Source organism: Dromaius novaehollandiae, chromosome 4, assembly GCF_036370855.1.
Source record: "Dromaius novaehollandiae isolate bDroNov1 chromosome 4, bDroNov1.hap1, whole genome shotgun sequence".
Lineage (NCBI taxonomy): Eukaryota > Metazoa > Chordata > Aves > Casuariiformes > Dromaiidae > Dromaius > Dromaius novaehollandiae.
In genome coordinates, this window is record NC_088101.1 from 86,395,597 (window position 1) to 86,411,906 (window position 16,310).

The window sequence follows — 16,310 nt, forward strand, 5'->3', positions numbered from 1 at the left end:
AAATGCCAGCTTCCAAGTCTGAAAGACAACTTGCTTTGACTGAGGTGTTTGTTTGATTTTCTGGCTGATTTGCTGCTGTGGTGCACCATGTTTGACAGTGTTCAAACTCTTTTTTTCCCCATTCAGAAATTTGTGGTTCTTGTCAAGGATTGCCAGGCAGTAGCTGAAGGCATGCTAAAAGCTGAGCTCAATCTATATTGCCTGCTGAAATGATTTCCCTGCATGAAAAATGAAAAGATAAAAACCTAAAATGACGTCAAGTATCTCCTCAACACTTCTTTGTCTTCTTAGCAGGCCTTTATAGAGAGAGAGTTTCTTTTCCCTTCCAAAACAGATTTTTCAAAATGAGTTGAAATGGAACAATTATGGACTATTCTAAAAAAGAAAAACTCTCCAGACAGCTGGAGTTGTGCATTGCTCCTGTTCCCCATGACCATCTCTAAGCCAGACTGCAGAGGAAATGCTGTTTATCTCCAGTTGCTCTCAGTGAGAAGACTTGTGGACTTGGACACTCGCAACATCTACAGTTTTAGTAATGTTCATTCCACCATCTTTTTGCCCCTCTGTGCATTAGCTCTGCATTCGTCTCTGTGTCAGAGAGAGGCTGAAGCATGAGCATTTGGGGAAAGTGGAGTGTTTTCCCCTTTGGGTCTGCTCCTTGTTGGCTCCCTTGGTTGCCACCGTGGACTCGTACTTCCCTTTGCATCAGTAACCTCCTGGCTCATCTCTACTGCTCACAGATCTCACACTGATCCAGTAGCTCTTGTACTTGCTCTTGAGCTGGAGTGATTTCGCTGCTTGGGAAAATGACCATTAACTCAAGGTGGTAAAAACCTATTTCTTGAGCATTATTAGCAAAAATGAAGAATTGATCTCCTAACTGTCAATAGCTGTTAGACTGCTGATAGCTTTTTAATGAGGGAAAGTATAGTATTTTCTGCATTGGAAAAATGTTTTCAAAACATGATTTTTACCATAGTTGGTACGTAATTTATGTACTTAGCAAAGCTAAGGATGAATACATTTGATTATTGTTTATTCAGTGCTATGTATTTCAGCAAGAAAGCACACTCCAAACTCCTCCCGCTCAGCTGAGCTCCTTTACCAACCTTTTCTTCCAGTGTTTGCAGCCACACTTGGTTTTGGTTAGATGCGAGTGAAGTTGGGTGTTTTCATTCCACTTATCAAAATCCCACCAACCAAAAACATTCTCTGTAGTGGAAATATCCCACGCTGTGGTCAACCTCCCTCTCTGACAGGTTATTATGACTTCAAAATTTTTCTCTAAATAAGAAGATATTCTTAGTAATGCCAGCATTGAGGGTTTATTTCTGTTCTTCTGGTTATTTGGGTTAGACACTTTAAGGGGATTATGAGAATTGCATAAAACCTACTTGAAGAACAACCCCCCCGAAGGCTTTGGGGACGTTTGTTCTCTTAACGGGGGTTTTGGGACTGCCACGTGTCTCTGAACTGAATGACTGAATACCTTAAATCTATACGTGCTTTGGTGGAAGAAACAGCAGTGTCTAGTACTGGTGTAGAAATAAAAACTCTGTCCCGAAAACTTCAGGAGACCTGGTGAGATTGCAGAACTTCCTATTACCTTGATTAGTTCTTGTTGGCGGTCAAAGTGGAGATGTGGAAATCCCAGTAGATGTTCTGCTGATGCTGGTTGCACAGCTCCTTCTGCAGAGGATTAGTGCTGGCATGAAATGGTATGTCATCCCGTTTCAGCTCCTGGTCCCGTGGGAGACTCAAAAGTAGTAGGATTCTTAGAGGGGGGGAGAAGGAAATGTGTAGGATTCGTGTTGATGGGAGAAACCAATTCACTTGTAATTTATGTCCCATCTTTTCCAGCTCTGGAGATCCCGTTGTATTACTGCTGTTCCATAAGGATTGCTTCGTCTCGCTGGTGTGTTCTTTAGCACTTTATGTGTGCTCCTCATTTAAGCCATCGCTCATTATAGTTAAGCAATCTTTTTGGGTTGCATTCCTTACAGCCTGCGACGCGGTGAGAGAGGGATGTGTTACAAGGCCCGCTGTTGCAAGCCGGTTTTAATGAAGGTTTCCACCGGCGGCGTACGGGGCTGGCAGAATCAGGCCCTTAGCACGAAACTCCGGTGGCTGGTGATATCTGAGAGTGGGTAGGTGAAAATGACACACACACAAGTGCACTCGGAGCCAATTTGCAGCAGAAGGTATAGACTGTAACATATCCAATTCTAAACAGGGCAGGCAATTCCCCAAACTGCCTCCTGTGGGGAATCTCCGCTGGAGTAAAATGGCTTCATTTGAGGGAATACTTTCTCCTACAAAAACAGTTGTCGCAAAATATCAGCCTGATAAATAAGAATCAAGGGACGGCTTCCTTGAAAGTGGACATTTTCTCTAGTCCTGGAGTAGCAGCGCTGAGGTTTATCCCCAAACCGCGAGGCTGTACCAACTGCAGGCATAATGATGTGGCTTTTGTCCTTTATCCTCAGGCTTCTTTCACTAATTTGTAGCATTGCATCTGTGTCCTCTGTGTGTGTGAGTCCCTTTTCCAACCTGTCCAACAGACCAGCACAGATTGGAGGAACAGATTGGTGCTGGCATGTCAGCAGTGGTAAAAGTTAAGAGAAGCAGCACTCAACGGCTATCAGAGAAAGAGAGATTTAAATCATTCCCGTTTCACGACACAGCTGCTTTTTACTGTGCGATCGTTGTGCTGCAGAAACGCCCGTTGCAGAAGAGCCCTCTCAAAGGCCGCTGAGCGTCGGACACGGACAGCCCTGCTCAGGCGCAGCGTTGCGCAGGATGAGCGCCCGCCGTGGAAGGGCTGCAGCAAGGCATCGGCGCTGGGGAGATTTTGTTGCAAGCTTAACGCTGCTCTCTTCTTTCAGCTCGTCCCCTGAAATGCCCATATTTTTGTTTCCTTTGCTAAAATCCCCTGAAATGCCCATGTTTTTGTTGCCTTTGCTACAATTCTCTGCAATAGTTCCATGCTTGGACTGCATTGCTGGCATATCCAGCAAAACATGTCCATGTTGCACATTGAATCCTGATGTCTCTCTTCACCTTTGAAGCAGAGGTAGAAATAGCTGCTGCTGTAGCATCCAAGAGCCGAAGCTACTGTATTTGTTGTGACACGAGTCCGTTGGTCCAGTTAGGGTCAGAGCCCTGATTTGCCCGTCTGCAGACTCATAGCACTCTGTTCTAAAACCCTAGTGTCTAAAGACACAGAATAGTCTAAGAAATAGAGCGATGAAGGTTTTTGTCCTCTTCTACCTCCCATCTGTCCCTTCACCCTTGCTTTGGCGCCCCGGCTCTTCCCTTTGGTCCTGCCAGTAGAGAGAGGTAAAGAGCCACAGAAGAGCAACGCGCTGGCAGGAGTGACTGCGAGTGCTACGTGTGCACTGAACGAGGACTCACAAGCGTGAGTACTGAATCATGCTTTTTCCATGCAAGATTTTTACTTTTTCGTGCCAGCATGGGACCAAGAAGAGGTTTAAAAACTACTAGAATTAACTAAATGTAACCCTTGTGCAGATGCAGCTGTTAGTCTGATGGAAATAGCTGTTTCTTTAAATGTGCACCCGTGAAGAAGATGGTGCTTCTGTCATTCTCTGCGCTTTGTACCTGCACTGATACAAATTTGGTCTGTGTGCAGAATATTGTAAGGGAAAGTGTGATTCCATGACAGCATAAGCTGCTCTAAGTCAGCACTGCCATGTTTCTGCCGTCTCTCCTCCCGGCCATGTGTTCCCACCTCCTTGCTTGCTTGCATTGGCACAGCTGGTTCAGAGAGCTGAGCTTAATAAAAAATCTGAAGCTCCCTTCCCCCACTTTTGGAGTGCTTCGCTTCTCGACTTGAGCAGCTCCCTGAACTTTGTCTGCTCTGCGTGAGCATCCGTGCCGGTACGAGGTAGGGGAGGGAGCGTGCCCCTAGGAGGGGGGGAGGATGGTGGGGCTGTGGTGCCTTAAACACGTATCTGCTTGAGCTGGTGAGGATGCGAGCAAGTCTGAGGTGGAGGTAGGAATATGAATCCAGGTTTCTTAAGACCAAAACTAAACATCTTGAGCTCTGGATCATCTCCTGGCTAAAATCCAGTAGCTTTGAAACCCCAGGAATTTAGATTTTGAGCCATCCAGGGCAAGAATGAGATCTTCCTCTGTGTGTGCCACAGGATCATAGGATGGTTCAGATTGGAGGGGACCTCAGGAGGTCACCTCATCCAACAGAGTTCCCTAGACTTATTCTAGCTGCTCATTTGACAAGACATTTATATATGTGCATATTTTACGATGCATGCTTATCTATTTGTTAGAAATCAAGATAGCAGTGAGGCAGCTCTGTTATCCTATTCTGTTCTGTTACCCTTAGAAACTCCACTCGGAAAGCTTCACCCCTTCGGCACACAAGCGTGGCTGAAAAAACCTGAATGATCTGTAGTGAGAGGAAAAATGCTGCTTTTCGAAATTGTCCCTTGGAGACAGACACTCGCTATTCCTCCAGCCAGCCCCTTCCTGTGCGCGTTGGCGGAGCATGAACTGTGGTGTGTCAGTTGTGACTTCTCACTCTCGAGCCTTTCCAAATGCAGTTTTGGCAACTTGCTGTTTTGAAACTGTTTCATTTCTTCCCCATTAGTATCAGCGAAGTGAAAAGAGACTCACCAGCTTAATGGGCATGTATTTATTACTGTGTTCTTCCTTCAATCATGTTAGCAGCGGGAAGAGCCACTCATGCTGTCCCAGACACAGCAGAGAACAATGAATCTATCAGAGTCTAAACAGCATCCCTTTTGGAGAATAATAGCTTTTCTTAACAGTGTTGATGAAGAGCGAAGAGGTCCATTTGCAGTAAACTGTACTTTTTTTTCTCTGGTCTCTTGCAGGATACAATAAACCCTAGATAGATCGGCTGTCCCGCTGCTTCCCTTTCGCTTTGATAAAGTAGCCTGTTCAGTGCTCTGGGGATTGCACTTGGACCTACTGTCTTCTGCAGTCTCAATGTTCCTCTGTGACACTGTGGTCTGGTCTAAGATGGGTTGAACATTTTCGGCATCATGTCCAGGCTATCAGAGGCCAAAAGGCACCTAGGGAGCTTGGGCAGGAGTGGAGGGGTTGTAGATTAATGCAGCTTAATGAAACCATGCTAAATTCAACTGCAGAAGCTTTTACTCAGCAGCAGCCTGCCTTAGCTTCATTTAATCATCAGAGAATTGAGAGACTCTCTCTAAATTCACATGCAGATTACAAATAGGCTTGATTCACAAGTTCTGTCTGGGCTAAAGTAAGCTGAAACAAATCTGATCTTGAGCAAGCTCCTTGCGTTAGCAAGCATGGTTTCCAAGGCTGTGCTTTAAACCGTGTAATGGCATCCAAGTCCTCCCCTGACCCTGGCACAAGAAACGCTTTTCTGTGAGTGCTGCTTAGTCTGTTTAAGCCTTTCCAGTAGAATGCTGTGAGGATTAATTAGTTAATGTTTATTGAGTGCTGCGAAGTGGTGAAGTGTTATTTAAGTGCTATCTTTTTTTATCGGTTAGGACTTGATTCTCTTTCCACCTACACTAGTTTTATATCTGTGTAAATCTGTGCATTTCAGTGGAATTGCTCTTGGTTCACACTCCGATTCCCAGCAATCGGGGCTCGCCTTGCGGCACTGCGGCACGGACGGGCGCTGCACGCGGTGTCCCCGCACGGCTCCTGCCACCCCGTAGCTGTCCCACGGTCCTGGTGTCTCAGCTGATGCTTCTTGACGGGCAGGTTTTCATGAGGGCTTTATGGCTCTGGAAGCAGCCAGAAGTCGTGGCTTAATGATGCCTAGGATGGAGAGAGGGTGCCTTTTTGCTGATGCATTTCAGTGTTGGATGCAGGGCAGAAAACACGTAGATTCTCTTTGTGATTTAGCCATTGCATGGGTCATTTGAGCTTTATCTGCTTGCAGCTAAAACCTTTCTAAGGTAAAGATTGTTAGCAGCATGGCTGGAAACTGTCCAAGAAGCAAGACTTTCAAGTGAGAAGCAAGTGTAGACCGTGGGTTATGTGGCCTTGTTTTTCATGTTAGTAATAACGCCAGACATGGGATTACACATAAATCAGCTGCTAGGGTAGGTTGCAAGTCTATAAATCTTTCTAAAAGCATTTAACCATAATTGAATGCTTTGGTTGGAGCTTGTAGTGTGCATTTGCCTCTATGTTAAATATCACTTTTCAAGAAGTGGGAAATGTGGGTTTTGGGACTCGAGCTGGAGCAGGCAGGAGAGAAGTGGGAGAAAGGCACGCGAAGCACGAGTGATCACGCTCCTGGGAAGGAAGAAAGTACAGGGTGGAGAACAGAGCAGAACGGATTTTAGCAGGCAGCTCCATCAGGCTGCACCAAACTGCCTTGTGATTGGCACTGGTTTTTGGTTTTAGTGAAGTACTAAAAATACATGCATACTTATTTCTGTTCCTGTCACCCGCTGACCTTCACAGTAAGTATTAGAGCTTTTCCAGTGTGGTCAACCTTACAAGGAAGATAAATAGGAGCTAACCCTGCTGAGTTTGTACTGAACCCACTGATGAGCGCTCCCGATTCATGCCGGTGGCCCTGGTGGAGCCGGAGCTGCCAGGAGAGGAAAGCAACAGACGACCTGTTTGGAAAAAATGCAACACAAGTCTCGATGTTCCGACCTAAAAAGCTTCACCTTTCATGAAATTCCCACCAGGATCCAAAAGATGCCAAACAAGCCATGCCAAAGTCAGTATGAGCTGCAGGTGCTTGACACTTTAGGGTGCTTTTACATCTTGGGCCACGCACAATTTGAGCCAAAGCTAACCACACAGTTTCCCTCTGAAAGTCAATGGAGAGAAATGAGTACTGCTGGAGTGCAAGTCATCTAGTCGGGGCCAGTCAGCTAGTCGGGATGAGACAAATTGCCTGTTTTCTGCCCGCTGGCATAAAGGCAGTCCAGAGAAGTCGCTGCAGTAGATGTGTGTGTTGTAGATGTCTTGGAGGAGGTGAAGCCCATCTCCAGTGTCTTATTCTGACCGTTTGACTACTAGGTAAGGGATCTAGAAAGAAGTAAAATTGTTAGTATTGCTTCACACTAATATGCTGCCAGATTCCTGCTGTTGGTCTGAAGTGTGAGCTTTTCAGTGAGCTTTCCCAGCACGGTAAGTTATGTTTTTTGGGACAGATGCTATTTTTCTGGTTTTGTATCCTGTGAACGATTGGGAGTGGTGAAAAGAACATCTGCTTTTGGAGGCTCTCCCCTGAATGGCCACGTCGCACGTGAAAGTAGCTTGCTCTTGTCTTTGAGCATGAGCTTGGCTGTATCACACGTTCCAGTCCCTCCACTGGAATATTTGGAATTCAGTGTGGGATAGATAACTGGAGCTTCGCTTCAATAAACCTTGCAGCTCCCAGAGTGTGAAGCAACTGACGCTTGCTGATGGGGTGCAAACTGCAGACTGCTGCCTCATTAAAAGCGGGTGTTCATGGGTGCAGGTGGGATCTCGGGAAAGGGTGAGAGAACCGCCCTGACTGAGCGAGAAGGGGACCCGCAGGCTTTGGGCAGAGCTCCATCTCCATTCGACTGGACGAATGAAATAAAGCAACTAAAATGCTCCACTCTTCTGCGGATTTCCTTGTCTGCCTTGTCTTTATTAGGGGACTTTTCCTAACCGTTGTGAGTGATGTTAGTGCAACGTCTAATATAGGTAGGACCGCTGCGTTGCTTGTTACGTGTAGGGCTTGCCCGACATGTTCCTCCTCATTAACTGTTTGGAAACAACTGTGCCTTGTCATTACATGCTTTAAAAGTGCAGCCAGTCAGTACGGGCTTTTCTGCATGCAGAGCTATTCCTGACATGGCATATTTAGAGCACATATTCTAGGATTTAAGACAGAGTGTTTGCATGTCTGCTTAGTGTAGCGTGCAAGAGCCTCAAATCCTGTTTGCCTGTGCAGCCGAAGGAGGGACGTGGTGAGAACATCTATTGCAGATCCCCAACACAAATCTCACAAATGTGCCTTTGTGTCTCCATTGACTGTGCAGGGAGGTAGGGTCTGGCGGCATACGGGAGTAGGTGGTGCGAAGCTGTCATTGCTCTCTTGATCTTAGACAGCCGAGTCCAACTTAAGCAGTGTAGTAGGTGGTCTCAGTACAGCCAACTGCGCTTGTGTGGTGCGGATTTGGCCCCTTGTTTTAGCAGCGTTGGTGCCGGTTGCAAACAAGGGCGAACTGTGGCAATTTGTAAACATAATTTCACCTAGATTGGAAAACTATGGGTGCGTAGATGGCAAACAGAAATGCTGTCTTTGAGCCTAGAACTGTGAAATCTTACTGTAGTTAATAGGAGGGAAATTAATCTCTTAAGAATATGTGGTACCCTCTGTACTATCTTTATCGTGGCAGGTGTTAGCTAATAGATTTGGGGTGGATATATTCTTTAAATAAATACTTTTTTGAGAGCTATCTCTAAGCTGCCATTATGCTGCTAAGTAAGGAAGGGTAAGTAGGGTCTGTCCTGCCACCCAAAAATCACATCTATTCACCAAGAGTTATTTCAGGCTTTGTCTCCTTACTGCAGCTTTGGGTCTCTTTAGGCTGTGGCAGTGTCTTTGATACCTTTTCTTAAACTTCATAAGTACATTAAAATTCTGTGTAACTGAGTACAGTTCCTCAGTTCAGTTTTTTCAAAGCTATCTGCCTAGATCACGAACAAGGTGGGTGAGAAACTGTTCCTCCCAGAATTATAGAAAAATAGTCCTGGGAAAGATGGGTGGAGATCCTGTCGCTGGATTCAGCATCCTGAAATGCTGGTGCGGGAGCATTTGCAAACGGTCCTGGAGCCGATTCCTCCGCGGTCGTGAAGGACGCCTCTGCGAAGCGGAGGCTGATCTCTCGTTGCCCAAAGTTGCAGCAGCCACAGACCAAAGCAACTTGCTTGTCGATGCCTGTTTAGGTTGCTTTGCAGAACGAGAAATCTGTTAGCTATGGTCTGACTCTCTTCCCCTCGTCCTCAGTGGTTTTTTGGTGTAAATCCATGTATGAGCATGTTTGGTCCTTGCACCCAGATTGGAGTGGTGGCAAAATGCTTGGAGAGGGTGCAGACAGCTAACTGCCCCCTCTGCAGCTTGGACTCATTAGTATACAGCCGAGCTGATGGAAAGGAAGATGATCTATCGGAGGAGACCCACCCTGGATAGACCGACTATATTTAGAGATCGTGGACCGAATTCCAACAAAACTTCAGCATGAATCTGGAGTAGTTCCACATGCTCCAGTGAAGATGCTTTGGATTCACGCTCGTGTAAATGAGATCAAAATCTGGCTGCTTCTCCAGGATGGCCAGAGAGGGTGTGAATGAAATCTCTAGCTAAAATAGAGACGTGCTCTCAGAAACGAGCCCCCCAACTGGCAAGACTCCTCAGAGCACTGAAGCTATTGAAAACGGCTGCAGACAGAAAATGAATTAGAGGATAAAGAAGTGAAAATGAGCTGGCAGAATCTGTAGGTGACTCATCAGGTGCATCTTGTAAAGTCTCCTTCTGAGAAGTAATGAAATCTCATGTTCTAACAATATTGGCACTGCAGCAGGAAAATGCATAAATATTGGGATCAATTAATGAAATTAGATATCTTGACCAAAACAGCCGTAGAGCTGGCTCAGAAACCGTCCCTCTTCCATTATGCTAGCGTTTGCACTTGCAGTTGGAGAGGCAGGATGATCCCGTGTTTCGGTTCCGTGTCTAAGATAGGCGAGACCTGGGCAGCCGCAGGATTGCTCGGACGCTCTGGTTCATCTCCTGCGGCATCTTCACCCCGGGGAGGTCCTCTGAGCCGGCGTGCGGGTGCAACAGCCCGGCTGAACGTGGAAAAGCCCCAAGAGCTGTCTCGGCACGCAGCCTCCCGCCCTTGGGATTTTAGGATTAGCAGATATAGCTTGGCTCAACCCCCCGGTAGGTAGATTGCCTTACTGTTTATAAAAGAGTATTTGCCTTATTCCAGCAGTATTTTCTTGATTTGCATTTATTTGGGGGATGCATTGAGCCTCAGGTGAAGAAGAATGGCAGAACTGGGCTTAATTCAGGTCTTGATAACAGCAGCACCCAGACTAAAACCTAAACCTTGAGTGCCTGGATGACTGAACGTGGGCCCAGCATTTAGGTAGCTATTCTGGTGGATGATCAGAGAAACATGAGCTCTCTTAAAGCAAAAAGAGCTATCGCTGTCTTTGGATTTATAAACAGCAGAGTGCAAATCATCAGGTTATCCTAGCCTTGCTTTGGCACTGCTGCGACTGTTGCTGGAATAATTTGTCTGGTTCCTGGCATCCTCGATTCAAGAGGATGTTGACAAATTGGAAAGACGTAAAAGAGCCACAAGGGTGGTTAAAAGATTGGCAAACGCGCATTGCCAGTGAAGCAGCCAGTCTTTTGGCTCTGTTTGATTTTCCTTGCGTTCCTTTGAGCGAAGGTTAAGGGGTGACTTTAGCAGCTCCGAGTACCTGCGTGAAGAACAGAAATAGGCAGCTCGGGAGCTGTCAGACGGAGGTGTAACACGCGCTGGGGGCTGGCGGCTGAAGCCAGCCATCAGCTGGAAAGGGGGGAACAGCTTTTTAATAATAAAGGCAATTTAAATGTTGTGACAATTTACCGTAATCCTGGGATTTTTTTTTTGTCTCTGGAAATGTATACATCAAAAAGGGGGATTTTTTCCAAACTATCACTTGCATTTAAGCATAATTCATGAAGGAAAGTCCTCTGGCCGTACTGTGTAGCAGACAAGTCAGAGGCTGTGCAGTATATTCCAGTTTATTTTGGTACCGTGCCCCCTGCTCTTTGGCTCTACCTATACCTGATGTATATGCTCCTCCGCTTATGATATATTTTTCTCCATGTTCACAGATCTCTGCTGCCTGCGCTTGATTTGAGGTGTTTTGATGCTGCTAGATTACAACGATTAGTAAATAAAAATAGGCACTTGTGAGAGTTTTAAAGGGACTTTTTCTACTTTCTGAGTATTTTTCAGCGAGCGAGAATGTTTCCCTCCTTCTGGAAAATGAAAAACAGTGGAGACTTCTCATGCCGAATCTCCCTGGCAGGTTTTATTTGAAGAGATCCTTGCTTCTCTGCCACTGCAGTATTTGCTCCACCTTTGTTCCCCAGCAAGCCTCGATTTCCGCAGCAGTGTGGGGAGCTCGTTCAAGGAAAGGTTGCGCTAAATTTACATCAAGATCTATGTGCAACTGTGTTAAGATAATTCTTGATTTCAACAGGTTGTAGCATAGTATGAATTCTGTTTTTTTCCCATTGTTGTTGTTATTTCTGATCATCCAAAATAAGAATGTCTGCTCTGCCTGGTAGTCTTACTGGACCCCCGAATTTGAAAAGCACTCGGTGAGAATAAAGGTCCCTGGAAGAGCAGTGCGAGGTCCCGGGAGGACGGAGGAAAGGAGTCTGCTTAAAGCAGTTCCTCCCGTTCGTTTACCATGGCAGCTGAGAGGTGCATGTTTGGGGTTTTGAATGAAACTGGGGATTGCGAAAGCTATGCTGCTCCTTCCTAAATGTGATGTTCTCTTCTCTTTTTCTAGCTGTGGGGAGCTCAAAAAATAAAGCAGGTAAGGTACCTTTTTTTATATAGCAGCTAATGTGCTTTTTCATATTTCATTGCTGTTTTAAACTGTCACTTTTTTTTTTTTTTTTCCTTTTTGCTAAATGAGGGAAAAGTGCTGTCCTCTTCTGCGCTACGGGATTTGTCCGTTGCTGTTCTGTCCTGCCACAGAAAATACATGTGCAAAGAACGCTGTTTCTACCTATGATTCTGATTTTTCTTTTTGTATTTACATATTTCGATGTCTTCATTTTCCCTTTTCTATCTAGTCAAGAGATTTCTGGTCCCCAGTCTTTCCAAGACAGTTTGACAGCTCTTCAGTGAGGCTTAAAACTAGGACTCACCTTCCTCCTCTGCAGGCCCAGATCACTTAGGGATCGTTTTTTCCTCCCGGCCCGCTGGTTATGCGGGGGCAGCTGCCTGGGCTCATTGTAAAGTTTGGTTAAAATATGAGTTTTATAGTCTGTTTTTGCTCAGTAGAGCAGAATTGGTCTGGACAGTCCACAGCCACCGCTCGGGTAGGTGCGAGGGTCGCCTTCCTCTGGCAAATCCAAAGCTCCTGGCATTTGGGAAGGTTTATTTTACCAGGAGCTGAGCGTGCCTACAAATTTTTATTTAAACTCTGTTGGATCCTGAAGGAAAATTTGAGCCTTCTTTTGATTTGGCATGCAGACTTGTATCTACAAATATCTACAAACGGGGGAAACGCTTCCCGTTGTTGCGCGTTGCTGGTACATATTCGCCGTACTCGGAGGAAGATCTGTCGACAGTTAGTGGAAGTGATGCTAGAACCCGTCATTTTTAAAATGAAGTTCAATAGTCTGCCTTCCCCGCATGCATGTCGTTAATTTTTTTAATCAGAATGGCTCGTTTTTACTCTGGAAATGTTGAATAACACTTTCGAAATCTGCTTTGAACCGATTTACGCCCTTGTTCCCACCAGAAGAGGCAACGCTGCCCTTGCTGCCCTCCTGCACGTCTGCCCTCCCCTTCCTCGTGCTGGGACGAAGGCTCTGCCTTGCTTTTCTCGGGCAGTTTTTCAGCCAGAGCAGCAAGCTGCACCTCAGTGGAGATGCTGAAAACAGTCAGGGATGGAGAATAGATTCCCTTTTCCCCCCTAGGGCTGCATTTTCCCTGCTCGGGTTAAGGCACGGTGGTGGGTGGTCTTCGGGGACGTTGTGCTGCCAAGCAAGAGACGCTGCTATATTTCGGGCTCTGGTGTTGTTAGGCGCTTGTACTAAATTATGTCAAGCATCTTTAAAAGAGACAGGAAAACCAGAAGTAGGAGCAGCTTTTGTGGAGACTGCTGAACAATAGCTGTCTTTGATCGGAGCTGTAAAAGCAATGAGAGCATGCTGCTGTGCTCATGACAAGACGTATGAAGTCCCTCTTTACTCTCTCGTTAAACATGCTATTTGGAGAGGCTGACTGCTTGCTTCATTACGGCTTGCCAACTGTTGCTGTGCCTTCACTGTGTCTGTTTGCTGACTGTTTTACAGGCCATCATCCATCCCGATACAAATGAGACCATCTTCATGCCTTTCAGGATGTCAGGTATCGTATACCCTAACCAGGGAATAATTCAGCTTGCTGGGAAGTCATAAGAAATGTTATCCTTTCCCCCTGTTTCTGCACTGCATTTAGGCTAAGATCACAAAATAATGCAAATGTCTAACTCCCTTTGAAATCAAGGAGAATTTAGGGTCCTAAATACCTATGAGAGAGCCAGTGCTTAGTATTTTCCTCTCTTTTGGATATTTTAATGTGGTCCCAAGCTAATATCCTTCCTGGCATTTTTGAGGTATCCATCACCGTAGTGGTCATTTTGACTTTGCAGTAAGCAACGAAGCTTGGTGCCCAACGAGCACCTTAGTGCTTCACTGTCCAGGGAGGAAGAGGATGAGCCCTGTTTCTCGGTGTGCGGTGGCACGTGATAGCCGCGGCGGTGGGAAGCCTTGGGAGGATCAGCTGCACGCGTCCGTGGCTTGGCTGCAGCGCTGCTCCTTCCCACGGAGACTGCCCTTTGGTGAGGTGCCTTAACTAGGCAGAGAGAATTAAACCATCCCCTCTTCCCCCCTTCGTAGGACCTTTTCCACGTTTCTCACGTGGGGGTCATCTTCACGTGATGGAGCGACTTGGGCGCGTGGGGAAAGTCACAGGGTTGATGGGCTCCGTTCTCCAGTTCTTTGAAGAAGGATAATTTCAAGGGTGAGGTGCAGGAGAGAAAAGCCAGGACCCACTACTTTGCTGCCTTGCTTATAACTTTTTAAAAATCTTTCTTCCTCTCAGGGCTTTGCCCTTTCTGACTGTAAATTGGAGCCATAAGGCTTAATTCAGTAATGTTGGTAAAATGTTCTGAGACCTTCTAGTGGAAGTCATGGAAATGAATTATAAGTAGCATAAGAATTGGGGGAAAAATGTGAAGTACTTGATTTTTTTTTTTTTTTTTTTTTTTGTGGCACTTGTTAAGATTTGGAGTACAGGCTCATCTATTGTAGCGAGCTTTACTAGTTTATACCCGTAGGAATAAAATAGTCCCTCTCTCCTCTATTCCTCCGCACGGATGCAAATATACTTTCTTCAAAGTGCTTATACTATATTGCTTTTTCTGCTCGCCTGGAAATAACTGAGTTATCCTGGCGTAAAGGCACTGCTGGAGAGGCTGATGAAACAAGGGCAGTAAAGGAAGGAGGTCCCGCGCGTGGCGACGTGCTCCTGCCCGTCAGACTGCTCCGTGGGTGCCCTTAGCGCGCTCGGCCGTCAGCGGCCCCGCGCAGAGCTGCCCTCGCTTCTCCCGACCGGACCTCATCCTCACCCCCAGCCCGGTCCAGGACGATGCTCTTCGAAGTGCTAGCAGGATGTGCCAGCACACAGCGGTTTTACTGGAATAAGTCTGATTCTAGATGAAACCTTGGAGGTTTCGGGGCAGCTCTTGGTGCACAACCCAAGAGAAGAGGATGGGAAGGTCCTTTGGGAAAGCCCAGAGCCCATTCTTGCCGGTGCCGTGGGTGTAGCTCCGCGGAGTTGCCGCGCTCGCGGTGGTGTGGAGGTGGGAGGAGTGAGAGCAGCCCGTCTTGCCGGGTGTGGCTTGTACCCGAAACCAGTAGCGGTGTCAGCTGCTTAGGTGCGATTTCTTTCACCCCAAAACTGTGTGTATTAAAATGCATGCATCTCTCTTTCTTTCTTTTTTTTTTTTTTTTTAATAGGTTACATTCCCTTTGGAACACCCATTGTAAGTATTTTAGCATCTCTCCCCGCTTTGTTTGCGCGTAACAGGAAACGCATTTTTTAGCACCCGCATCGAATTCTCCAAATTCCATGTTGCTGTGTTGTGACAAATTCACGAAAGGTTCGCACCTTTCCCGTCACCCGTTAGCGATGGTTGCATTGTGCAAAACACGCCCTGTGGATTTAGACGGTTGGGCTTGAGGTTATTTGTCTACTTAACATTATTCACCCAGCCCCCTGCCAATCGCAGCGCATACGTGCACGCTGGCTGGGTTTTTTTATAACATCTTCAGCTTTTTATTTCCGTTTTGGAAAGGGAAGACCAAGCTGAGCTCCCTGCCTGCAGAATGCAACTTCTGCAGCTCTGGGATTAATCTTCAGATTTTTTTTTTTCCTTTACCCGTTTTACAAGTCCCTTCCCAAACGTGACAAACCTAGAGAGCTGGAACATCCTGAGGCCCGCGGCATGTTTCCTCCTCTTCGTTAATTAGAGCTGAGAGTGCTTTGCATGGGGTTATTGCTAAGTGCATTTTTAGTTTGTGCTTGTTACCGTCTATGAAACGTGTAAGTATTCAGGGGCTGTCTATAGCGAAGGCCAGAGCTGAGATAACTCTGACTTTATTCCTATTACCTCCGTTTTGTGAATGGGCAGCTGGGCACAGCGGCTTGCCCAAAAGCGCGCAAGTTGGGGCCAGAACGTGGAGCGAAATAAAAACCTGCTCCTTCTGGCCTCCAGCCCTCTGCTCGGGCTATTCGATCATGCGTATTAGAACAGTTAAAGTAGCAAAACCTGCTGAATTTAATCTTCCTAAGCCCAGCGGACTGTGGCGCAGTGCTTACTTAAAGGTAATGATCCTTTCCAAAATGGTGATAACAGGGTTGCTAAAGCCTAAAAGCAGGAATCATCACTGCTGTTACTATTTGTTGTGGTATGTAGCATTTTGATGGTAACTTTGTATGGGGCATTTTAAAAGAAAAGGTTAAACAAAAATGAGTTAACGATCAAATTGACAATGAAATCGGCCCAAATCCAGAGCTGTCAGAGGAGCCGAGAGCTGTCAGATGAGCCCAATTTCACTAGCTGTAAAGGATAAACTGGAACCTCTTGTCATTTAAAAAAAAAAAAAAAAACCCAAACGTTTCAAATGTTAAAATTAAAATGTAACATTTATGCCAATCGATCTGTGAAATTTAGTGACAAAATTGGCAGCCTGCTCTAGCATAAAAACAGTTTGAGTCTTGCATTTAACATAGGGGGATGGGATTTCCTCAAGAGAGACTTAATGTGCCTGCGGTTAGCTCTAGCTGAACCAACTCGGGGCTCTTTACCGTTAAAGCCGTGCTGCCGTGCCAGCCCACCGGGGCCAACTGTCCCGGCTTCCTGGGGTCGCTTAAAACGCCCGGAATGCGTTTTGCCCGAGACGCGAACAGATTAGGTATTTAGCAGCTTTACGGTGTATCAGCCAACGCGCAGTCCTGTAGCTTTTCCCTATAGCT

At 46.2% G+C, this 16,310-nt stretch overlaps 1 protein-coding gene across 2 annotated transcripts in view; it reads left to right on the top strand.

Annotated features, from left to right (window-relative positions):
• SFXN5 (sideroflexin 5) overlaps window positions 1-16,310 on the top strand; it is a 110,490-nt gene that overhangs the window by 31,348 nt on the left and 62,832 nt on the right. For both annotated transcript variants that reach the window (XM_026121807.2, XM_064511666.1), the window contains 3 exons: window positions 11,566-11,592; window positions 13,085-13,139; window positions 14,792-14,817. In XM_026121807.2, coding sequence (XP_025977592.1) covers window positions 11,566-11,592; window positions 13,085-13,139; window positions 14,792-14,817 — 108 coding nt within the window. The remainder of the gene's footprint in view (window positions 1-11,565; window positions 11,593-13,084; window positions 13,140-14,791; window positions 14,818-16,310) is intronic.